This window comes from Trichosurus vulpecula, chromosome 7 (genome assembly GCF_011100635.1).
Source record: "Trichosurus vulpecula isolate mTriVul1 chromosome 7, mTriVul1.pri, whole genome shotgun sequence".
NCBI classification, from domain to species: domain Eukaryota; kingdom Metazoa; phylum Chordata; class Mammalia; order Diprotodontia; family Phalangeridae; genus Trichosurus; species Trichosurus vulpecula.
Window position 1 is genome coordinate 140,920,907 of NC_050579.1, and position 26,600 is coordinate 140,947,506.

Below are 26,600 nucleotides of genomic sequence, written 5' to 3' on the forward strand. Positions count from 1 at the left end.
CCCAGCCTAGTTGTGCCTGTTATGCCCTGGGTTCTGGGGCTGGCAATTTGCCTTCTGTGCTGGGGCTGGAAGCCTCACAGATGGCCTGCTGGGCCACTGGCCTACTGAGCTAGAACTGTGGGGCCTTGGTTGCTGATCTGTACTCTGGCTAAGAGACTCCCAATCGCTTGTCCAGATACCATCTGCGTTGGGCTATGCTCCCCTTCTACCCAAGTGAGACAAACCATTCCTGAAGTCCCTCCAAATTATGATAAGCTGGAAAATTGTTTCATTTCATCTTTTTGTAGGTTTTGTTGCTCTGGAGGCTTGATTTAATGTTGTTTCTGAGGGAAACTAGGGAGAACTCAAGCAACTTCTTGGGTTTTCTCCACCATCTTGGTTCCCATATTATGGTTTGTTTGTTTTTTACTAAGGAAGAGTCAAAAGAAAATTATATATCCTACTCAAATCTGGGGGTCAAAGAACAGTGGATTCAAAACCAGTGTTAGATGAAACAATGAGTGAAAACAAGTAACTATTAGTGAAATAGTGAGAAAGGTTAGGGATTGGTTTCCACAATAGGTTATACTTTAGGACTATGTACTTCAACCTTTATGTTTATGATTAGTGATCTTAATTAAATCTCTGTCTTTATTTTGGAAAGTATAATTGCATGGAAAAGCATGCTAATACCTCTCCCCCAGCCCCATTAATAATTCTAGTGTTATGACTTTCCAATGTTTACCATACTTGAATATTTCAATTAAATGGCTCCAACCAAAACCCTACTGCTATCATAATGTCAGTTTAACTTAATTCTGGGCAAAACACTTAGGAGGAAATAGTGTCATGAGTGCTGGCTTTAGGAGCATCAGATGTGTATGCCCTGGGATATCGAAGAGGCATGAAAAATACAGAACTAGACAAAGGAGATGCAGTGATTTTAATTTGAATGTTCCAATGAAATGTCAAGTTGCTTACAAATTTTGACTTTCAAGGGATACATGGGGAAAAAACCCAACCCAGAAACAGCGCACAGAATAATATTAAGCAAAAAATGATTAAAAGAGAGCTCAGAGATAAGCAAATTGCTGAAATGTTTATAGCTTTTCAAAATATTATCACAGTTAAAGAAAAAGTCTGGTACATTGTTGGGGGAAATTTTTCCTTATTGTGAATTTTTACTTTTTTCCTCCCATTCCTTTTACATAGTTCTTTCTTTGGGGTGAAAAGAGAGGGAGGGCAGCCTTTAAACCATTGGCTTCATTGGGATAGAGGAACTCCTGGTGTGGAAACTACCTCTACCAATGCAGAAGGAAAACTCATCTATAATTTGAGAGAGTTGCCTGGTAGTACTGAGAGGTTAAATAATTTTACCAAAGTCCCACAGTCAGTGGGTATCAGAGGCAGAATTGAACCTAAGTCATGCTAACTCCAAGGCTGGTGAGCTCTCTAGCCACTATGCCATGCCATCAGAGAGAGCTATAGGGTGCTAAATTGTTGACGTTTGGATAGTGTTTCCAGAGATGGGCCTCCAAATACAGTGGTCCTAATAACCTGATAACCTGTCCCCCTTCCCACTCCAAGCTCAGTCACTGTTTCTTGCTTCAATAAAAATTAAATGAGGGAAAAAGAAAGAAATTAGTCGTTTTAGCACAATTTTGTCATTATTTTAGAACATCAAAGTCAATTTAATTGTATTCATTTCAGGGAGCATACCTAACGACAAATGTTAAAAACTCCATATTCTTTCCCCTGCAAATTGAAGACCACTTGCTTTTTGAATGACTAACAGTGGAAATTGGTGCATAATCTAAGTAAGTAGATTCACAGACCTGCAGTTGTCACTACTGTTACTACCAGATCTTGGGATTTAGGAAAAGCAGAACCATAAGGCCATTAGTATCTCCCTCTGTGTACATAAATCTAACACTCCCTAGAGTTTACGAGCTTCCTTTGTTCATCTCTGGCTTATTTTCCACACTGTTGTTGCCCGGTCGTTTTTCTCCACTGTTTGTTGAATCATCTGAAAGAAAAAAAAAAAATATATATATATATATATAAAAACAGATCATTTCCATTCATCTTTCTGGTCAGTAGCTCTTGATCAGAGGCATTAGCTATTCCCTGTTCAATAGATACAAATATGTAGTCTCTTTAGTTTTCCTCAGTATTTCCCTACTGGTTGTTTTTTCTTTCCTCTTTTCTACTGAACTATCCTCTGAAAATAAATTGTGCCTTCATGAACATGCAGATACTGCATGAAGAAGAGTAAATAATTAAACTTATGGAATCTGCTCCACAAGATAGATTTTGAGTACAATTGGTCAGCAGTGTCTTTGCAGATAAATATTCTACTACTATATCAAGCATTTAAGTGAAAGTATTTTTCTTTTTTCAGTGCAAAAATTAGAAACTAGTGGATAACATTTAGATCCATAATAGCTAGAGTTTAGCAATGACAATATAGCAGAGCTATAACTAGGATTTGGAAACTAGGGCTTTGCACCAGGGTGATGAATTTAAGAGGGTGTGGATGGCACTTGCAATCTTTACAATGTAGAAGAAACAGTTTAATAACTAGTTAACAAGAATATTTAAAATTAAAAGCTTCCTCCATCTTCTCAAACCCATTCCCCAACCCAGCTCAATTGAGTTTACTCACATACACCCCAGTCCCACACTATTTGCCCCACCTTCACTTCACCACACTCATGTAGGGAAGCCTACTGAGCTTCTCAGCCACAAAGCTCTGCTAATTATAGCTCTATAGCCTAGGCAAAAAAAAAAAAAATAATAATAAATAACACTGCACCTAAAAATGAGTCTAGTTCTGAGTCAGAATTCATGACATTGTATACTTTTCCTTGTTCATGTTCTAGGATATTGCTTTAGCCTTCCCTTTTCTGAGTTAAAATGGAGCACAATAAAGCTCTATAACTTTAAGTTTTACTGGCCTGTCTGGCTCTTGAAAAAAACTCCCAAACTGCAGGAATGGTCTGGCATACTAGAGTGCCACAAAATGGTGCTGTCATCTGTGTATAGGATGCTATGCCTCTTTTAGTGGAGCTTAGTATAGCGTGCACATTTTTGGCTTACCACAATGTTGATTACTTTTCATTGATTTATAAGGGGTCCCTTAGAGATCCTTAGCTCCTGATTAACTAAAGTCAGCAATGCCATGCCAATGCAAGGTAAAAAAAAAAAGCATCTTCCCTGCTACATTATGGCCCTTAAGAGGAAGCTGCTTCCTTTGATTACTGTACATTCTTTATAACTCTCTAGCCAGTTATTGCTATCGCTTTCTGTCACTGTACACACTTCTTTGATTCTCAATATTAATTTCTCTACTCTTACCCCATGAAAGTCTTCTATGAAGACTCAATTATTCTTTCTTATGTAAGTCTATCTCACTTTTCTCATACTAAATAATGGCTAGTCTTTCTATAGTACTTTAAGGGTTGCAAAATTCTTCACAAATTTAATCTCATTTCATCCTCATCACAGCCCTGGGAGGTAGGTGCTATTATTTTTACAGATGAGGAAACTGAGGCCGAGAGAGGTTAAGCAACTTGTCCAAGGTCATGCAGATCATAAATGTCTGAGGCCAGATTCTAACTCGGATCTTTCAGACCCAATTTTATTGAAGTCCAGTTAACCAAATAGCTTCAAGTAAAGTCACAGATGCCATGCACTGCCCTAGGTACCTAGAGGCGAGGCCCTGAGATGCCTTAGCATCTCCTGAGGAGGAAGCCTTCAGTTGCTCCAGGTGCTCAGAAACTGAGGCTTCAAGTGGTTATGAAACTCCTTCCAACCTACTTTCTCTATTTCCTTTGTCTCCTACAGACCAGAAATTTTTGGAATTCTGAGACCCCACCCCCCACCCCAAAGAGAAGGTACAATGAAATGATTAGATCCTTGGGGGCTGGTTGTGAGTTCTGAGAGCCTTACAGGAAAATGTCAGGGCAGAAAGCACACCCAGAAGCTGGCTGATACAGCTCAATCACTTATGTCCTGATCCCTAAGTCTCTCAAAGTGAGCACCTCTTGCTGCTCCCTTCTGATCCTATGATACCCTCTACCCACTCCCAGTGTCTGCGGAACACTTATAGTTCAGCATCTGTCTACTGATCAGACTACCTAGAAATCGGAGGCTTTTCACTGGAAGCCATACTGTTCCAGATACCTGAAGGCTAAGTCCTGAGATGGGTGAGATAGATTTTTGGTCACAGTTTTCTGTTTTAGCTTCTCTTTCTCCAGGAGGCCTTCTGCTCTATTGAGTACCTAGACTTTAAAACCCTAAAATAGATGTGACGTCTCTTGCCATCTGCTCTTCATCAGCTAAGACTTCCTAATATCAACCTACCCAGGCCCCTGATCTTCAAAATTCAGGCACTAAACCAAAATTTTAGCCTCTTTTCTGACGACCCATTTATAATACCATCTAGACTGACCTTTCCCACACCCGGCATGGAGAGTAGTAATCATGAGCTTGAGCTCCAATGGACTCTAGGGATTCTTTGTCCCCTCACTTTCCCCTTACTTTGTTTTGTAGATAAGAACAACTGAAGCCTAGAGAGTTGAAGTCATTTCCCCAAGTTCACACAGCTAGTGGTGGCAAAACTAAAATATTCCTGAGACACAATCTAGTTAATGCTAGCCATAATTGGTCCATCCTAAGAGCTACCCTCTCTCCTCATAATTGTGATTCTTTGTTTTCCCTCCTTGTCCAATTCCCTAATTTTATTATTAATTATTTTCCAACTAAATTCCAACTGTCCAGTTTCCAAGTCCATTTCTCTTTCTTTTTTACTTATTTGTCCACTTTTCTCCATCTTTTGAACTTCTGTTTTCTCTACTTAGATAATTATGTCGTTCAAAATCTTTCCTACCTGCTTCTCCCACCCCCCAACCTCTGAATTTAATATTCTTTTGGAATATCCTTTTGCCAGCAGTTTTCCTTTACTTTGTCCTCATTATTTCTCTCCCCTTCCAGTCTATTCCAATTTCATTCCTCGGTATTTTCTTGTATTGGGTGTCTAGGTGGCACAATGGATAGAGGAGTGCTAGGGTCTAAAATTAGGAAGGCTCTTCTTCCTGACATCTTCTAATCAGACACTACTTATATGACACTGAGCAAGTCACTTAACTATGTTTGCCTCAGTTTCCTCATCTGTAAAATGAAGTGGAGAAGGAAATGGCAAATCACTCTAGTATCTTTGCCGAGAAAATCCCAAATGGGGTCATGAAGAGCCAAATATGACTAAAAATGACTAAACAAATGAATTTTCTTAGATAAATTGCTATTATTTATGGACAGGATTTATTAAAACTTTGAAACAATATTCATTAATGATATTTGGTTTAATGTTTTATTCTTTGCTTTGTCTTTTCTTGGTTTAAATATTAGGGCTCTTTTGTTTAATTCATACCCAGACATAAATACAGTATGGTCTGAGCCCCCAGTCAGAGTACAGAAAGAGATTCTCCTCCCTAGTTCCAGTGCAATCTTCCTTAATGCAAGCCATCAGGTTTTCTGGTCATATCACACAATTTATGGGCAGAGTGGGTGTCATCAGAGGATCAGCCTAAGTCCAGAAAGATGAAACCAAGCTGCATCTTAGCTGATGACGTTTTTAGCTATAGCAACTCTTGTAGACCTTCTACTAAATCATAAAAGGCGTACAATCTTCATCAGTGGAGGGAGTACACTACTGATATAATCACAGATCATTGAAGTACAAGTCCCACTTTTGACTCATGTCAAATTTATAATCTACTCACACTCCTAGATCTTTTTCAGACAAACTACTTAGTCATGCCTTCCGCCATCCTGAACTTAGGAAGTTGGTTTGTTGAATGCTATGAAATTTTATCTTCCTTTTTTCCTTTCCACTCTTCTTTTGTCTGTCTTCTCTTTAACTTTTGTTCTCTCCCTCTTTTCATCCCTCCCATTCTTTCTTCACTCTTCCATACTCACTTCTCTTTTCCTCCACCTTCCTTCCTCTCTCACTTTTTTCCTTCTCCTTTCTGTTTCTTCTCCTTCCCTTCCTTTCTTGTTCTCTCTTTAGTCTCTCCCCCACCCCTTGCTCTTTCCTCCCCTTTCTCTTTCTCTGTCTCCCTAGGGGATTCTGTTGGAACATTTGGTAGGGGATGCAATGAAAGTACGTGTATTTGGACCATGGGCCAAGAAAAGAGGTGAATGTCCTGTTCTGTGTTCCTTACATGGAACAGATTGACTCTGACTCACCAGGCTCTATTCTCACTGCTCCCAAAAATCGTGCTATTGCCTAACTCGAAATAACGTAAAGAGTGATTTCAAGGGGTCCAAGCTAAGGTTCTGTGTGCCAAAACCAATTGTTAGCCTCACTCCTGAATATCCATTTACAATACTGATTTCATTCTCCCACTCACCCTATTCATACATGAAAGAATTTGAATCTTAAAATCACAGAATTAGGAAGTCAAAGAGACCTTAGGGATTATTTATCTAATACAAGGGTTCATTACTTTTTTATATGTCATAGACTTCTGGAAAACCTTATGGATCCTTTTGCAGAATAATGTTTGCAAATGGATAAAAGATATAGGATTACAAAATAAACCAATAAAATTTAAATATGGTTAACAAATTAAAAAAAAAACACAAATTTATAGACCTCCAGAAATCTGTAGCCATAGACACCTTGGGAGCCTTAGACCCCAGGTTAAGAATCCCTGATCTAGTTAAAAAAAATTCCCTCATTTTGCAGAAGAGGAAATGCATCTAGAAATGCCTTAGAATGTGCTCCACTATAACTATGTTAAAAATGGAAATATCTCTTTTGAACTTTCATTGAAATTACCCATATATTTATTTTAGAATAGTGAACATCTTCTGGGGAAAAAAATCATATAGTTTTCATAAAACCGAAAGACAGATCAGAAATGTCTGCATTTTTCACTTTTAGATTTGATAGATCCTTTCTTTTCCTATTTTGAAGTTGTTTACAGGTTGATGATGCTTATGCAATGACACACAGCATCTTTATTGAACAATCAATGTCAATCACTGCAGGTACAGACACAAAGTACAGATAAACAGAGTCTTTCTAGAAATGATTGTTAATGGGTGACTCTTTGGAGAATTAATTTCAAAACTTCATGTGATCAAAGATTTAGAGTGCAAAAGCCCCCTGGAGATCATCTAATCTAAACCACTCTCCCTTCCCACCTTCATTTTTACAGATGAAAAAAAAGAAGTCTAGTAACTTTCCCAAGTCACAGAGCTCACAAATCAGAATCAGGCTTACATTTAGATCCTCTGACTACAAAGCCAGAGCTCCTTCCAGATTACCATTCCTCTTAAAAGTCCAGTCCTACAAATATGTTGTTGCTATTCAGTAATTTTCAAGTCGTGTCCAACTGTTCATGACCCCAGTTGGGGTTTTCATGGCAAAAATGCTGGAATGGTTTGCCATTTCCTTCTCCAGCTCATTTTAATAATGAGGAGACTGAGGCAAACAGGGTTAAGTGACTTGCCCACACTCACACTAGTAAGTGTCTGAGGCCCAATTTGAACTCAGGTCTTCCTGATTCCAAGCCTAGCACTCCACCTACTGCACCACTTACCTGCCCACAAATATACAATTTACAAACATATGCAAGAAGATACAGCCCATTAAAGTGAAAAGATAGTGTTTTTTTGTTGTTGTCTGAAGGGAATACATTTAAATTAAGTCTAAAATAAAATACTCTACCCAATTTAGACAAAGCACTGGGTTTGGAGTTAGGAAAATTCATCTTCCTGAGTTCAAATCTGGCTTTAGACACTTACTGTGTGACCCTGGGCAAGTCACTTAACTCTGTTTGCCTCAGTTTCCTCATCTGTAAGATGAGCCAGAGAAGGGAATGGCAAACTACTTCAGTATCTTTGCCAAGAACACCCTAAATGGGGTTGTGAAGAGTTGGACACTACTGAAAACAACTGAAAAACAACAATACAAAATTATCATATGGCATAGGGCTGAAAGATATCTTAGAGGTCATCTAGTCCAACCCCAATATTTAACAAATGAGGAAACTGAAGTTCAAAGGTTTGTCCAAGGCAGAACAGGCAAGTACAGAACCAGGAGTGGAGCCTATCACTTCAAATCCAGTGTGCCCTTTCCACTACATAGAGCATGCTGCACACCATCAAAAAGACAAACTTCTGAGGTACAGAAAAAAGTACCCTAGGTACACAAAACTGGGGAATCATGGAGGAAATGAGCATCGAGGATAATAAGGCAAAAGATCTGCTTGCAGTCAACAATATTTTCAGCCTTACCTTGTGACAAGCTGAGGTTTTCTAGCTTTTTAGGCAGTTCTGATGATCCAGGACTACCAGGAGAAGAGCCCCGGATGTCCGGTAAGGCATTCCGACGACCTGTCCTTCCTGAAGATGAAAAATCTGTGACCACAGGCTGTACATCAGTCATTTCTGATTCCTTTCCTCATAGCAACATCTGCAAACAGAATGTCCGAGTAAAGTAGAGAATAACTTGATAACAAAAGCTAAAGGTCTTAGCAAATCCTAGTTCAGTAAAAGAAATATTGAAACAACAGCCTACCAAGGGCTACTGAGTTCTAACATCATGACACTAACATGTCCTTCTCATGTGTGCCTATCATTTGGTTCTCTTGGTTTCTGTCTGCACGCCCGGCTGACAATCCTGAACTTGGTGGAGACTCCTCAGTAGTGGTAACTAAAGTTCTCTAAATAGAATCTGCCTCAGACTTCCTGAGAACCACTTGTATGCTTCGAGGGGAACAGATCCCTTTCATTTTGTTCTCCTTTTCTGAGGATTGCTCCATCAGAGTGAGAATTGAAAGGGAAATGAAAATGAATTTATTTGGCTACTCATAGGCCCAATCTACTGATACTTAGTACAATCCTTAGCCAAAGCCCTATCATAATTTGAGAGTACCAGATGAAACATTCTGTACCTAAGTTTTAGCAAAGCCAAGTTAAAATTTTAATTTCAGCTTTTCTTTTAACCCAGTGAGAGCTGTCTTTTATTTAAATCTGTTCTACAAACTACTCTTCAGTGGTCTCCTGATAAAGGCACATAATTTGTGTTTTTCTTTAAATACCTTTAAGAGCTATTTCCTTTTGTGCTTGCTTCCCTTGGCATCTCTGAATAGCCTACCAATTGTCTGTGCCTAAGAAGGAAGTCTAAAGAAATTATCTTTACAATATATGAAGGTCAGCAGAAGATCACTTTTTGCTGACCACTCTCCTTTGCTTTCTGCCAGTTCACTCTTTTAATGAGGCCAGAATAAAAAGCTAGACTATCATCAAAAAATTAAAATTAAAAAAGTATATTCATATCTAAGACTTTGCCAAGCCTTTTTTTATTCCTTCTAGTTCAGCTTTGGACAAAGTCAGCATTGAATATTATACTATCATCATGCTAATTATCAAAATATTAAGAATACATCTTTTTAAAATAGTTAAATGGAATAAATATGTTATATCCCAGAAAAAGGGTAAGTATATTAAAGTAGTGAGGATCAAAGGAAAAATGGATTGGGAGATGCATGTTAGAGAGAATTAATAGTACGCACATAGCACAAGACGACTTTTGAAAAGGCTCATCCAGCTCTTGGCACAGTGCCTAGCATATATCGAACACTTAATAAAGGCTTGTAAGCCTGACTTAACTTATTTAGATGATTGACATTCCTTCCAAAATTTCCTCTCATCTAGATTTCTTTGCTTCTACTTCCTCTCCCTGTCCTCTCTCCTGGGTCTCTCTATATTGCCTAGGCTCACCATATTGGTGCAGGACTTATTGTAAACACCTGATTGGCCTTAGCCCTACAGAAGCTTATAATCCCAGAACTCAAGGAATCCACACACCTCAGCTCCCCTCAGTAACAGGACTAGAGGCATGCATTACTATGTCCAGCTTCTGAAGCTCATGATGTTGTCTTTGTTAAGTTGATATTTTAAGCATAGTCTTTCCAAACCAGTTTTATCTTCCTCCTACGGAGGTATTATCCAAGACTCTGTCTTCAGCCCTCTTTTCTTCTCTCTGTATAACTTCTCTCTTGGTAATCTGATCCAAAACCATGACCTCGATGATCACTTGTATGCAAATGGCTCCCAAAGATATCTATATATTTATATCTATGTCCATATCCCCAGGCTCTTCCCTGAGCTCCATTCAGAAATCTTCAGCTACCTACTCAACACTTTCACTTAAATAATCCACTAGGACCTCAAAAATTTAACATGTTCAAAAAAAACCCCATCATCTGCAGCCTCAAGGCCAGATGTGGCCCTCTAGATCATTAAGTGTAGCCCTTTGACGGAATTCAAACTTCACAGAACAAATCCTTTTATTAAGGGGATTTGTTCTGAGAAGTTTGGATTCATTCAAAGGGCTGCACTTGAGGACCTAGAGGGATACTTGTGGCCTTAAGGCTGCAGGTTCTCCACCCCTGCCTGTGACTATTACCCTTCCAGGAAGTCAGACATAAAATCTGGGAGTTACCTTTGAATTTTCTATCTCCTTCAACTCCTACATACAATCAGTTCATTAAATCCTATCATCTCTACTTCTGTTTCAGACTCATTCTCAACTCATGTTGCTACCACTCTACTTTAGACCTTCATCATTTCTTCTGTAGACTATTATAATGGGCTTCTATTTACAAAAAATTGTTTTATTTTTAATTCATGGAACAAAACAAGCATTTCCATGACTCAGTACAATAAAAAAGATGATTGCACACGAAACTACAAGTCTATCATTAACAACTTGCTATTCCCTCCAAATATACAACAAAGTTATCATGTAAATTTCTTTTTTTTCCCTTTTTTTCCTTCCTTCCCCACCCCTGCCCTAGAGGTGGCTACCATTAGACACAAATAGCCATATGTGTGTGTACATATATGTGTGTAAAATTATTGTATACATACTCCTATTTATCAGTTCTTTCTTTGGATGCAGATAATGTTTTTCTTCACATCCTTTTTTAATTTGCGTATTTATAATAGTCAAAATTACTTAGTGGTTCAAAGTTGTTCTTAAATTAAAAATTCAAAGTTGTTCTTAAGACAATATTACTGTTACTGGTTTCCCTGGCTCCAATTTTTCCCTCTCCTATCCATTCTTCAGATAGCTGCCAAAATTATATTTGTAAGGCATAGGCTTGACTATTGAATCAGTGCTCAAAAACCAAGTGGCTTCTTGCTATTGGACAAAATGCTTAGCTTGACGTTAAAAACCCTCCATTTCTACTATGGTGGCACCAATTTACTTTTCCAGCCTTATTTCATATGACTCCTAATCACACACCCTACACTCCCACTAAACCAACTACTCCCTGATTTTGTTCTGCCCTCCTCCACCTCCACACATTTCCTTGAGCCATTCTCTATGCCTCAAATGTATTCCATTCGCATTTGTTGAAATTATTCAAGGCCCAATTCAAGTGCTACTTCCTCAACGAAGCTTTCATTGGTTTCCTCCAGATAAACCAATATCTCCCTTGACCCAATTTCATTCTACTTTGTAGCATGTTTAATTGTATACATACCATCCTGTATTAAACTGTGAGCTCCTTAGGGGTATCTTTGTATCTCCAGCATATTATCTTGGACATTATATATGATTAATAAATACTTGTCTAATTGCTTAACTGAAATGTTTGAAGCTTGATATTTGGAAAAGAAACTACCACAAAAGTATTTCAAAACTTAACCCTAAGAGGAAGGTGTTGATCATTTAGCCTTGAATGTAGATAGAAAACAATTCATAGCTTCTTCTGTAGTTGTCTTACCTAATTCAGTATATTCAATATATACCCTTCATTATATTATCACAGTCAAGGGCATTTACTACACATAATGTGTGTGAGCTCATGTGTGTAAGTGTGTTTGTAAGAGAAATATATATATATATATATATATGTATGTATGTATATGTATATACATAAAGATAGTTTGGTCCCCAAGGAGTTTATAATGAAAAGGTCAGAACAGTGAAAAGACAGGAGTACTTTAGTTAGAAAAATGAAAGACATCTTATTTTAAGATGTGTTTGTTTTTCCATTTTTCTGTCTTATAAAGATGATTAAGTCTATTCGTGTCAACCAAAATCGTCACTGATGGGCAGCTTTTCCTCTTTTTTCCTCTGGGGAGCTGACTCATTTCTGCTTTGTCTATTGCAGTGGTTAATTAACTTGTTTGTGTCTTGGACCTCTTAGGCAGCCTGATGATGTCAATAGACTCATTTCTCAGAAAAAATGTTTGGTACTTACATTCATAATTAAAGGAAATGCTAAATGTCAGCTGGAAGTTCACAAAATTAAAGATGAACTCCCCACCCCAAGTTCAAGGACCTCCTGAAATGTATCTTTGTGCCACTTGGGTGTCCATGGACCCCAGGTTATGAACTCCTAGTCCATTATGACCTTCTGTGACAATTAACAAAGATCCTGCCATCACTACAGGCAAGACAATGTCCTTTCATATCACCTAGGGCACATTCGTGTTTCTATTTGTTGTAAGTAAATTGATAACTGTTTTACCTGTATCCTCTTCACCACCCCAAATACATACACATATGCTGGGCATTTCCACAGTCTCAGAAATGTTATAAATGCAAAACCATCACAACCAGTTTGGAAAAGCAGAATGGTCCATTGGAGATTTATGACAAATTTCTCTGGCCAGTTCACACATAAAATAAAAATAGCCAACATGCTATGTAAAGTCACCAACTAATTGTGTTTTTTTCACTCTTCCTAGTCTCTCTCCTTTCTTTGCCTATCTGTTCACCTTCCCTGTCTACCACAGCATTCACCTTTGAAGAATGTCAAGTTTCCAAAAGAGTCCAACTTTTAATATTTTCTGTATTGAAAGTCTGGTGACTTACATTTCTTGCCTACAAAGCCAAAGTAAAAGGAATAACTTTTCTGAAACCACTACCTAGTTTTGCACATTAAACTTAGAATGAGCTGTATGCCCACCAAGACAGCCTTTTGAAGCAATGAGTCAGAGAATCTGATCATTTATTTAAAGAAACAAAGGGAAAAATCAAAATATGTTTTTGGGAAAATTGATGTCATGGTTATTACCACCACCCCAGATGATAAGGCACTTCTTTGATTGGGGTGGGAGTGGGGGGCCTAGGAGGAGATGTTGGGGAAGAATTGCAGGCTTACTGCACATTAAATGTCAAGTTTGTCTCTGCACAACCACAGTATCAAAAACTAGGCAAATGAACGACTTAGGGCAGAACTCTTAATTATTCTCTCTGTTGTAAATGTTATTTTGAGCTGTGAATGTTCTCCTGTTTGGAAGGGCAATGTATACCTCCAGATAATAATATTTAATCCGCTGCCAATCTTGCTGTCCAAGTCACCAGAGAAGAAAAGGTAAAATGTACTTTAACATTCTCAGTTGTTGTTTATTCCTTTTCCAAATCTTGAATCTCAATAAAAGGTATCATAATGATATTTTTACTTTATTCTTATCATGGCAATCCTCTATTTATCCATGTGTTAAGAAGTCTTCTTAGGGTAAATACAGTTGTCAGGAACACATACATACACATGTTTAAAAAGCTTTTATTTACTTAATGTTAACCCAAACTGTTGTTGTTGGATATATTTACTCACAAGTTTACTTTTTTTAAAAAAAATTAGCCCTGTCCTCTTTTTAAAATAACCTAAAACCTTTTATGGTACTCATTAAATAAAACTTTCAATATAATCAAGAGAGAAATCCATCTTCTGTTTGAGCAAATGTGCCACTTATCATTTTACTTTCCAAAGTCCATAAAATCAACATTGCCAAACCATATTCAGCAGATACACTAAAGCTATTTTCAGCCAAGAAAATATCTTCAGAAGGTCAAAATGATATTCAAAATGCAAAGACACAAACTTATCCTGTGCTTGTCATCTTCTTCATGACAGTCATACAGCAATAATGGGTCCCATTACAGCATAACATCCTTGAATGGTGCTACTTGCCAACTGTGTAGTCAATCTATTACCACTGACTAATGTGGATAATGGGCAAGATCTACCAAGAGAGACTGTATAAACTCCTCACATTTAAGGATGATCTTTGTTTCTTTAACAATGCCTAGCACAGCATCTCTGTACCTCATAAATTCAATAAATATTTGCTTAATCAATTTTATTTTTTTTTGTTTTCAGCTTTATTGACAACTGAGGAAAAGAGTCTTCTGCTACATATAAAACTCTCATCAGAATCAACAAATTTTGATAAGGCCTCTTTGTATCTTACTATCTTGGGCAACACATTGTATAGAGTGCCAGGCCTGGAGATGAGAAGACTCACATTACTGAGTTCGAATCTGGCCTCAGGCACTTACTGGCTGTATGACCCTGGGCAAGTCAATTAACCCTGTTTGCCTTAGTTTCCTCATCTGTAAAATGAGCTGGAGAAGGAAATGGCAAACCACTCCAGCATCTTTGCCAAGAAAATCCCAAATGGAGTCAGGAAGAGTTAGACACAACTGAAATGACTAACAGGAACTTAGTATGTCCCAAACTCCTTATGGAAATCCCTGGAGCAATAACAGACTGAACCATACAGACATCACACTGTCTTCTCCTCATCCCCCTGCCCCGCCCACATATACTTCACTCCTCTCCCCTCTAAGACCTTATGCTACTGATATTCTTTTTTTCTTTTCTCACCTTCTATATTCCATCTTTATTTCTCTATTGGCTCCTTCCCAACTGTCAGCAAACATATGCATATCTCCATGTTTTGAAGGACATTTTGTTTTTACTCTGGGAGCTCTTCAAACTCTCATTCTATAATGTTTCCTCTTTATTGAGCAACTTTTCTAGTAAAAGGAATCTATAATCCCAGGCTCCATTTTCCTCACCCACTCTTTAATCCTGGCCCTGTTAAATTTGGCATCCAACCCTAACATTCTATTCAAACAGCGCTCCTCAGAGTAACCAGTTATTCTTTAAATATTCAATTTTGTAGCCTTTTCTTAGTCCTCATCCTCCTTGATCTTCTGCAATATTCAGCCCCAATGGACACTCTTTTTTATTGGCTTCTGTGTCACTTCTTTCAACTGGCTCTCTTCCTACCCATCTGCCAGCTCTTTTTGATTTTCCTCCACTGGATTATCCTCCTCCTGCTTCCTCTAAGTGTGAGTACCACCAAAGTGGATACTCAGCCTCGTCCTTTCCCCTCCCTCTTCCCTCTCTCTGTTCCCCTCCTCTCCCCTCTCTCTGTTCCCCTCTTCTCCCCTCCTCTCCTCTCTTCTCTTCCTCTCCTCTCTTCTCCCCTCCCTTTCACCTCTCCTCTGCTCCCCTCTCCTTCTCTTCTCTTTCTGTCCTCTTTTCTTATTTTAAATATTTGTGATCTCATTAAATCCAATGGCATCACCTACCAGTTGCTAAGGCCATTCCTTCCCAAATTATTTTGTATCTACATTGAATATGCTTTGTATTTAATTTTCTGTGCACATACTATATCCCCTGATAGAAGGTAAGCTCCTTGAGGGTAGTGGTTTTTTTTTTGGTCTTTGAATGCCTAATACCTAACATAGTGCTTAGCACATAGTAGATACTTAATAAATGCTTATTGCTGTTGTTGCCACTAGATCTCACCGGAAGGGCCTTAGATATTCCTAGCCCAACCTCTTCATTTTCCCAGTGAGGAAGTTGAGATTCAGACAGAAGCAGCGACTTGCTTAAGATTGCACAATAAATTAGTAAGGAACTGGGACCAAAACTCCAATTTTCTGACTAATAGTCCACTGTTTTTTCTACATTGCTCTGCCTTTCAACTCTAGTCCTAAAGATAATTCTTATCCAGAGAGTGAGAACAAATTGGGTTTTTTTTACCCTTTTCTGCATTAAATATAGCCACCTTGGATATTTCTAGGTATTTCACTCCTAAGCACAATCATTTTTCACACAGGTCACAATCTCGGTGGGGGAGGGGAGGATGGTGAGAGGGAAGCAGCTGAGTAAGACTGAGTCGAGCAATTCCAGTTGTCTTCAGTTGTTTTCATTTTGTTGCACTACTTGTGATTAAGGGCAAATCAAAACTATTCTAGATGATCCCTTTTTCATCTATAAACTGATCGGAGAGGACTAGATGATCTCTAAGATTCTTCTCTACCAGTCTGTGAATATCTGAGTTCTACCTTTCCTCCCACACTTTCTCCTCCTTTTCTCCTACTCATTTTTTCTTACCCTCTTTTCCATTCTCTTACTTCCATACCAAAGGTAAAATTGTTGGGGTTGGTTGAAGAAGAATCAGAGATGAGGGGTGGTCAAAAGAACCATTCTCGTTTCTTTCTTCCTTACCTCAAAATGTTCACGGTGTTGGATTTGTGCTCAGAGGATGTGGGTTTGAATCTCAGCCTTATCAACTAGAGAATGGCTGAACAAGCTGTGGTATATGATTGTGATAGAATACTATTGTGATGTCAGAAATGATAAGCAGGATGGTTTCAGAAAAACCTGGAAAGACTTACACAAACTGATGCAAAATAAAGTGAGCAGAACCAGACCATTGTACACAATAACAGCAATGTTGTACAAAGATCAACTGTGAATGACTTAGCTATTATCAGCACTAAAAAGATCCAAGACAATTTTGAAGGACTATGATGAAAAATACTATCAAGCTCCAGAGAAAGAACTGATGTAATCTGAGTGCAAATCAAAACATGTTTTTAAAATTTATTTTTCTTGGGGCTTTTGTCTGTTTTCTCTTGCAACATGGAAATATGTCTTGCGTGACTGAACATGTATTACCTTTATCAAAATGATTGTCTTCTCAAGGAAGGTAAGGGGAGGGAGGATAGAAGAGAATTTGGAACTCAAGATTATGAAAAACAAAGATTAAAAATTTTTTACATATAGTTGAGAAAAAATAAAATATTGAATTTCAAAAAATAAATACAAAAAAGTCTCAGCCTTAACACATTGCCTATATGACATTAGGCAAGTCACTTAACCTCCCTAGGACTTACTTTCTTCATCTGTAAAATGAGAAAGTTGACCTTGATGACTTCTAAGGTCCCTTAGAGCCCAAAAGCTAAGATCCTCAGATCTATACTAACCAATCTTGACTATTTCTCCCCTTTTCACTCATGATTTTATGAAGAAATTAAGTTTTCCTGTATAGTTAGGGAAAGCTTTTTAGAGGCATTTGAGAAGAACCTTGAATTTAGCTAGCCTGATCTTCACTTTTGCCTTTTGCCAACTGGTACTATATTCAAAATCTTCAAAGATCTCAAAAGAAACAGTGGATAGAGCATTGTATGACCCTGGATAAGTCACTTAAATTCTTTTTGCCTCAGTTTTCTAAAATGTAAAATGAAGATCATAAAAGTATCTACTTTGTAGGATTGTTATAAGGGTCAAATGAGATATTTCTGTTAAAAAAAAAAAGGAAAAAGGAAGAAAAGAAAAAAGGCCTTAGCACAGTGCCTGACAAATAGCAGGAGCTATATAAATGTTTATTCTCTTCTCCTCTTTCCCAGCTGCATTTGCCCTAATAAGAAAATAACAGTTCTATAGGATATGTTATCCAGGCACCACTGGTTAATTTACAAAGTGAACTGATAAATGAATATACGTTGTATAGTAAAAACAGCCTAACTAAGCAGCTGGTTTGCTCTCAGCAAGTCACTTGCCAGTTCCCCTTTTAATAAAAAAGGGGATTTTGGATAGATGTTAAATGACATTTGATGATGTAGGCAAGAAGGAGAAGTGGAAGTTATTTTTGCACAATTTGGTTACAACCTGGAACGTAGATAGGGCCTTCATATCACCACGGTGACAGTGGGCTATATACTGAGGTTAGCTGTCCAAAATGTAACTTTTCGGGAAAAGTATCATAGTGTGTTCTAGTCTAGGAGCTAGAAGGCACTGGCCCCTTGTCTCGGTGCTGCTTCTTCCTAGCTGTGTTGTATAACTTTGTGCAAGTCATCATTTCTGAGAGCCTCTGTTTTCTCCCGTATAAATCATGTTAAAAATACCTGCATATCTCACAGGTGTAAGGATCAAATGAAGAAAATGTGTGCTAAAGCATTGATAAACTGTAAGATGATATACTAACAAAAGCTATCACTGAGATTAAATATGTGGAAAAACTACAGGATGAGGAAATAAAACACCAGGATTCAAATCTCAGCTTGTTCAGGAACTAGTTTTGTGACCTTGGGAATGCTGCATGACTTCCCAGTGAAATGAGGAAGTTATACCAGATGCTCTCCAAGGTCTATTTTGTCCTAAAATTTATAATATTATATACTACAGAAAGTCCAATCCATAACTCTCCATATCAATTTAGTTGAATTCATGTTAAAAAAAATAATTTGGGGACTGGCCAGGCTGCAGAATCAAAAGAAATAAAATGTCCTACCAGTATATACAATACATAGAGTGAGTGTCAATGTCTTAATGCCCCAGTAATCCCACTCTGCCTAATGATTCTAGGAATCTTTACTCTCTAGGCCAACTCGCTCTCTGGAAGACACCCAAAACATTAAACAATGAATAATCTCCACCTAGAAAGTTTGTCCCTGGAGATTTTGTGGTCACCAGCAATGAAGTTTTGCTAAGTTGATTAAGAGCAGAGAAGAGATGCCACAAAGTGGGGTGAACCATGACATATGCAGCTAGAAGAGAACTCTGAGCACATATGAGGTGTTTCCTAGCCTTGGCCACCCCCTCTTTGGGATCAGATATGCTGAAGTATATAAATGAAGATGGAAGGGAAAGGGGAATAAGCATTTATATAACACCTTCTAGATACCAACCAAGATGCTAAGCACCTTAAAAAATATTATCTCATTTGATCCTTACCTTGACCCTGAAAGGAAGGTGCTATTATTTTATAGTCAGAAACTGAGGCAAATGGAGGTTAATTGATTTGCCCAGGGTCACATAACTAATAAGTGTGTCTAAAGCTGAATTTGAACTCGGATCTTCCTGATTCCAGGCATAGTGCTCTATCTACTGAGCCACCAGTTGGCTCCAAGCACCGAGGTGCCATAGCCAGGACAAGAACCCACATCTCCTAATTCCCAGTCTAGTGGACTAGGTCATTAGGTGTTTAAGAAGGGATGAGATTGGCCACATGCTGTGGGGACGTCTTAAGGAGGATTAAAAATTTTAGATGGAAGTAGACTAGGTGACCTCTCTTGAGATCCTTTGATTCTACCCCACAATACCTTAGTTTCCTCTTGGAGACTGTCACTTTATCTCTTTTAGGCCCTCCTGCCTCTACCTGTTCCGTCTCTTGCATTCAACCAGCCCCACTTGTCCATTCTTGATCTAAACAAGATAACGAGTTTTTTTTCAACAGGTATTTCCTTGACTTTTCAATTATTACCAAAGCCCAAGTCTAGGACTTTGCATTTACCCTCATGAAGTTTCATCTTATCAGACTTGGCTCGTCATCATTTTAACCTGCCAAGATTGTTTTGATTGTTTTTTTAAAACCCTGTATCCATAGTCTAAAGTATTAAGTGTTACCTTCCAGCTCCATGTCATCTTCAACTTTGATAAGTTTGTCATACTCATGCCTTCATTCAAGCCATCCATAAAAGTGTTATCTATGCCATTGAAAAAAATATTGGGGCCAAGGACATAGCCCTAGGGCACTCTACTAAGGACCTCCCGCAAAATTCATATTCAGTCAGTCATTCAACTTAATCAATTAATTAACATTTATTAAGTACCTAATAGGACAGCTAGGTGGTTCAGTAGATAGAGTGCTGGGCCTGAAGTCAGGAAGACTCATCTTTGTGAATTCAAATCTACTCTCAGACACTTACTAGCCATGTGACCCTAACTCTATATGCCTTAGTTCCTCACCTGTAAAATGAGCTGGAGAAGGAAATGGCAAAGCACTCTAGTATCTTTGCCAAGAAAACCCCAAATGGGCTCACAAAGTCAGACAAAACTATATAACAAAAAAAGTGCCCAAAGTGCCAGGCACTGCGGTAAGTATTGGGGATATAAAGAAAGGCAAAAAAAAAGCCAGTGTCAGCTCTCAAAGAGTTCACAGTCCTTTTCTCCTATGCACTTTTTTTTAAACCTCTATTTCCCTGTGTAAGTTCCTTGAAAGCCACATTCTTTTGTATTTATCCCTGTATTTCCTCTGTGTGTGTTAACCTATTGGAAACTGAACCAGTTTAAGAAGTCAGAGATGAGTGCCAGATATTTATTGGTGCCTGGCTAGCCCGCTTCTGATGTCTAAAGAGAGCTAGTGGATTTAAGATTGGTTCTCCACCTTTGTCAAAAGTCCCAGACTACAAGGGGGTGCTAAACTGCCCTGATGGTGAGGGTGATAGAAGCCAGATGTCCCACATATTAAATAGGAGAAAGAATGTGTAGCTTACAGAAACTGATTTGCCAAGTCTGTGGGAGGCCCCTCAGAAGATCCATCACTGACTTTCATCTCTCCTTCTCATGGACTAGGCCTTAAGACCTAGCCCAGAAGGCTCCATAGCATTGGCAGCTCTGGCCTCTGACCCTGTTGATGACTGAGAGCTAGTTGCAACCTTCTTCCTCTAAGAAATTATTTTTTTTGCCTCTGTTACTTAAATAAGTCTCTTCCATATACCCTCTTCTCCCCATGGATTGAAACAGTACCTATGGCTTGTAGTCCTGCCCACTGCAAGGGGGGAGGCCAGGATTCCCTCCTCCACATTGCTATTTTGAGCTGTGTTGTTCTTTCCTTGGCAGGTCTTCCATGGTCACTGCAACCCATGTTAGTTTTCACTGCTTCACTGCTTCTGTTGTTTCTTTCCTCCACTCTCAACGAGTGCCACAGGTTCTCTCACCAGTGCTTTCACAAAATGACTAGATACATTTGGGGAATATCTCAATTCTCTGGATTGGTTTCCCCCTCCTTCTAGTGTCTGTCACTGTGTAAATGTAACTCTTCTGTGTTGTACATTATGAAACAAAACAAAAAATAGAAAGTCTAAAATAATATGAAATATTAAATTAATATTTGATACTAGTCAATAGGGAAACATTGGAATTTATTTCTGATTCCCCACAACTAGAAGAGATCCCTCAACTCATTAAAATCTCTGTTTGACCTCTCCTAGGTTACTTTCTCTCTTGATTGAGTGGGTGGTGAGAAAATGGAAGCATCTGGTTCTTACTACTTTTTCAAGAAATTTCATCATGAAGGAGAGAAAAGGTAGCTTAGGGAAATTGAAGAATGGATGGAGGGGCTTTTTTAGTATTGAAGAAACCCGAGCACTTGTTTATAAGATGGGAAAGAGCCTATGAAAAAGAAGAGACTGCAGAGGTATGAAAGACTCGGCATGGCAGAGCAAGTTCTTGGAGAAGGTGGGCAGAACTGAGGTCAGAAACCCAGGTGGAAGGATAAGCCTTGGTAACAATGACAGATTTTTCCTCTGAAACAGAAGGGAAGAAGAGGAGAATGGGTGATGATGCTGATAAATTCAGAGATGAGGAAGAGGAAAGTTGAGGGATGGTCATGCTCAATGTCATCCTTGGTTATTTCCTGATTTATGATTATTCCAAATGACCAAGGCTGATGGACCTCAGAGCTTCAGACAGGTGAGATGGGACAATACACTTGCCAGGGTTTTGTTAAGTTTTGATTTGCCCATTTAGCAGTTTTAATTAAGAAGTTGTCAGAAATTCTCCCAAATAAGGATGACTCATATGAAGCTTAATTTCAGATTTAATTATTAGGCTAAGTAACCTCAGAGGTGTTCCTTATTAGTATTTTTAGACTGAATGATATTAGGGAGCTGTGTCTAACAGCTGTATTTTTAAAATATTTCAGGTGAAGAAAAAAGATAGCATATGCTATTTTAAATTGAATCTTCAATGAATATTAATCATTTGATTTCAGATAATATGCTGGGGCTCTCTATCCTGAAGTTGAACTCTTGTTTCTTAAGGTGATACTTTTGAGGTTTATGGACAGTATTCTATAAGAAATCCAAAGGAAATCTAAATACTAAAACAGCTTCACTGTGGACACTTTTGCTTCTTTCTAGTATTTCCCTTAACTGTTTCAAGTTGGGAAGAATATACCTTTCTAACCTCATCCAAATGTTGGCCATTTTCTATGTGTATTTCACTGTTTATAAGAAAATTATTTATCTGACTTTGTAACAATTGCTCTGTCTTTAATAAAATGCCATAGAGTTGGAAAGAACTGTGGATATCATTTAATTCAATCCCCTTGTTTTTCATATAACATGAGCTTTGATAACCTGTAAAACCTTGTTGCATATGGATGAGTACACTGAGCCTAGAGGAGTTAGGAGTTGCTCAGGGCCACACAGAACATTAGTGGCAAAACTAGACCCCAAACCCCAAATATCTGCCTTCCTGTCTGAGGTTTTTTACTCTCATTCATTCTAGTAACTCTCTCAGTTCTTCAATCCTTCAATGTTGGGCATGTAGAAAGTACTCAGGAACTAATAAGTGAGTGATTACTTGATCCTCCAATTAATGAAGTTGAGTAGTGTAATGAAAAGGATATTAGATGTGAAGTCAGAAGACCTGAATTTGAATCTTGGCTCTGGTTCACTACTTTTACGGATTTTTTTTTAAAAATTAAGCCAATATAGGCTTTCAAACTATCCTTCTTCTCTATGACTCCTCAAAAATCATTCTCAATTTATTCAGTAAGTCAGGAGTTCTTAACCTTTTTGTGTATGTCATAGACTCATGGGTAATGTGCTGAACCCTTCTCAGAATAATGCTTTTCAAAAAATTGATAATTGAAGGAAATGCTAAATTTCAGTTAGGGGCTCATGAAAATAAAATGTCTTTTATTTTCCCATATTAAGTTCACAGACACTCTGAAATCATCTATGGATCCAGGTTAAGAATCTCTATTGTAAGTGATCACATCTGCAAATTCTTTTAATACCCTGTCATGTGATTCATCTGATTCTAGACTCAAATGCATTTAAAACAATAAATTGCCACTATTCTCTTATCCTTTGGGGAGGGCAGTGATAAGAAGGAAACACAAATCACAAAATCTCTGCATTGAAAGAGACTTTTGGGGGCAGCTAGGTGACTCATTGATTGGATAGAGCAGAATTCCCTGGAGTCTGGAGGACCTGAGTTCAAATATGGCCTCAGACACTTGACACTTAGCTGTGGGAAAGTCACTTAATCCCAATTTCAGAAAGAAAGACAGAAAGATAAAAACTTTTGTCCATTTAAAATTCCATTTACAACACAGAAGAGTTCCTGTGAGGGGAACTCCACTAACTTCCAAGGGAGTCAATCTGATTTTTTCAGACAGCTCTAATTCTTGAGAAGTTTTTATGCTCTACCACAGGTTGGTCACCTTTTCTAGCAAATTCTTCACACCAGGAGGTGAGCACTATGGTCCTTAAAAGGGCTGATCCGACACCCAGGGAGCTGCCAAATCACACTGCTGCTTCAGTCCAGTGAGATGATCCAATGTCTGCAAGGTTGTGGCTACGACTTCCAGTGTATCCATACCTGCTGCTTCGCCACTCACCTGCCTTCAAGATGGGTAAAATAATGGATGATGGATAATGTCTTGACTTGTGCATGAGTAGATTTAAGTGAGGCAGAGTTGCTCAAATCATCATCCTCACTCTCTTCCAGAGTCATTAAATCCTTAGTAGTGGTATTGCTGGGTCAAAGCATCAAGCTTTCTTTAAATTAGTTTTACATCCTCTCCATACCCCACCCACCCCCACTACTTGTCTCTCTATTTTGCGAAACAGCACTGCTCATAATCTTCCAACACATTTCCTCCTAAGATTTTACAAACAAGTTTATATTTTAAACTGGTGTCACTCTTGGCTGCTATCTCTCAGCTTGGCAAGTAAGTTAAATGTTTGCTAACTAAGGAAATTTTTAGGATCTTTGGGTCTCCTTGTTATGGCAACTGATTTACGTCATTTAAACTTGTTTGAAATTATTATATTTGGTGTCTACGTTCTTTTTCCATCCAAATCCCAATTTTTATTATCAATTGCTTATTTAAACAGGTTAGGTTATAATCATTTTAAATATATATGATAACTTTTTCTCATTTTTAAATTTTTTAATGTAATTTTTATACCAACTTTAATCTTCTAACAAGTAAATGTTCTGACTGTAATACAAACAAATGATTCAGTAATAACTCTTAGGTCAGTAATGAGTTGCTTTGTTATCTCTTAATATATAATTAATTTCATTTTTGTGATATTATCAAGTACTAATCATCTCTAGCACCTTCCAAATCATTTTCTCAAAGAAAATGTTCAGGACATATAGGTGTGAAGCTTCTGTCCATAAGTCTTTGATCTCTCTAATTTCTTATTCCTGATCCATATTTTTTCTAACACCTTTTTTGCCATCCTCACCTATCCCCACCTTTGTGCTTAAGTCACCAAGTAATAAAGGATACCAGTTAAATTGAATTTTTCAAGGTTACCTAGGCTTTTTTTTACTAACCCCTTATGTATTTTAGGAATCAAATCCCTGTTAATCATTTTGATTCTCTCCTTTCTAATGAAAAGGTCATTCACCTAGACAGAGAAAACTGCTCTGCCTTCTTTCTCTTGTCATTTATCATCATTTCATCCAGTCCAGTTAGTGTCCTCATCCTTTGTTTCTCCTCTTTCCCTCTATATAACTCAAATAAAGGGGGAAGGGCTGCTGCCTTTGGTTTTTCTGGCTGTCCTCAGCTCATTTTGCCCTTGAGCATTACTAATGCTATTCTCAACAGGATCTTGCCACTCTCTTGCACTCAAACATCCTGTTACTTGTCTTTGCTTCCATTTACTCCACTTCTAAAAATCTAAGCTGCTTGGGGAGTTCTGTATGCATCCAAATCAGTCTCTTCAGATAGCTTCTATGTTTCCTTCTTATCAGAATTATTTCCTTTGATATATTCAGAATTTTCATTGTTGAGAGTTCCCCTTCCTTCCTGAACTTATAGTACACATAGGTTTGACCTCAGATTAAAAATGACCAGGAATATAAACTGAACTAAATAACCTCTGAGGTACCTTCCAACTAAGATTCTGTCAGTTCTTTGGGTACTCCATCCAGGATCTAGTATGTTTTATTAATAATCATAAAAATCATATAAAAATTTCCATGAATAATTCACATGGAGGCAACTAAGGGTTGAATGCATGTGATTCCAAAATTTCAGGATATTAATCCATTCAATAGTTTTAACTAGTCCCCTTGATTATTCCTCTGAGGTAGACAGATATACATAACAAGTCAGGACTTCAATATAAAATTCTCAGTTCTCCCTTTGATACTAGATTAAGATTCGGTGAGATTCACCAGGTTGAATCAGCTGTATATACTGGGGATGCCTAGGTTAATGTTTCCTCTTAGCTTAGTAACTGCTGAATGATGAGACCCATTTCTCTTTCCATCTGTTGTAGCTGTGACCTCTTCCAATTTTTTTTTATGAGCTCTGGGTAGTTTCTTTTTTTAGCTTTGTCGGCATAATCATATTACATCCTGACACCAGACAGTGTGAATTAATTCCTCTTCTCTTATGCACAACTCCACACAGATGGACCCAGATTTTTCTTTTATGAGGTTATTAATTTGGAGAATGAAAAGAAAGAAAAATGCCTCCCTAAGGGACAAAATATGCTTCGCTTCCAACTGTCTAAAACCAGATAAGACTAACTTTACAGCAGATTACTTCTTTACAAAGATTAGGGTGGATTTTTTTTAACTTCTTCTTGAAAAAGAAAATTTTTCCTATAAACCTTTTAGTTAATGTACGATTTATGCTCCACAGATTTCCAAAAGAGATTTTACAGTTCCTTTTGGATAAAGGATCAGGTTATACAATTCAATAACCCAATTGCTACACAACCAGGCCACATACTGGAATTATTTTTCTCTTGTTTAAACTCCACAGATGCAGACATATTGACATGTCCCATCCTGGGCTTCAAACCCAATTCCGTTGAACAAACATTTGTTAAGAACCTACTGCATAAGAAAACCCTCAACTCCTTCAACCTTACCTAGTTCTCCAAAAAGAATTTTCAAAACATATTGACTTAGTATTTTACTCATATTGTTCTATAACACGTGTATTATTGTATTGTTCTCCAACTGTTTCTTGAGTGTCTTCTTCTTCCTCCCCCACAAAGATTATAAGAACCTGTCAGATATTTTTCTGTGTCCTGAACAGCAACTAGCACAATGTTAGGCACATCATAAAAACACAATCAATTCTCATTTGAATTGTCTGTTTATTAGTGATATAGTTCAGTCCATACCCAGATTCCCCATGTCTGTCTGAATGTGAACTATAAACAAAAATCAATAAACCAACTCCATATTCACTCAGCAGAAATGCAACTTACATCAAGGACTGGCATAACATGGTTTGATCCTGCCATGTAGGTAGTTTCTCCAATGGTGCAGACTGAAGATGAGAGGCAGAGGAGGGATGATTTAAAGGTCAAGCTCTGAAAGGAAACAGGAATGGACAGGTACAGAGGCTGGCTTTGATAAAGATAAGTCACCTCTTTTTCAAAGACTTTCACAAAGAAGGGAGTTGCAAGAGAAGGAACAGAGAGGAAGAGGACATTAGAAACAGATGGCCTC

At 37.9% G+C, this 26,600-nt stretch overlaps 1 protein-coding gene across 3 annotated transcripts; it reads right to left on the reverse strand.

Moving 5' to 3' along the window:
• Nucleotides 1-907: 907 nt before the first annotated feature.
• On the reverse strand, nucleotides 908-26,533 carry PKIB (cAMP-dependent protein kinase inhibitor beta). 3 transcript variants are annotated; one of them, XR_005010908.1, is made up of 3 exons: nucleotides 26,357-26,533; nucleotides 8,287-8,464; nucleotides 908-2,005 (listed from the first exon to the last, which is right to left on the reverse strand). XR_005010908.1 is itself a non-coding variant. In XM_036767771.1 (2 exons), exons 1-2 carry the CDS (start codon nucleotides 8,435-8,437, stop codon nucleotides 1,923-1,925), a joined length of 234 nt encoding a protein of 77 aa, XP_036623666.1. In that variant the 5' UTR covers nucleotides 8,438-8,450; the 3' UTR covers nucleotides 908-1,922. The 3 variants fall into 3 exon arrangements, 1 of the variants encoding a protein (XP_036623666.1); XR_005010907.1 differs by lacking the exon at nucleotides 26,357-26,533 and adding an exon at nucleotides 8,570-8,726; XM_036767771.1 differs by lacking the exon at nucleotides 26,357-26,533 and having other exon boundaries at nucleotides 8,287-8,450.
• Nucleotides 26,534-26,600: the final 67 nt, after the last annotated feature.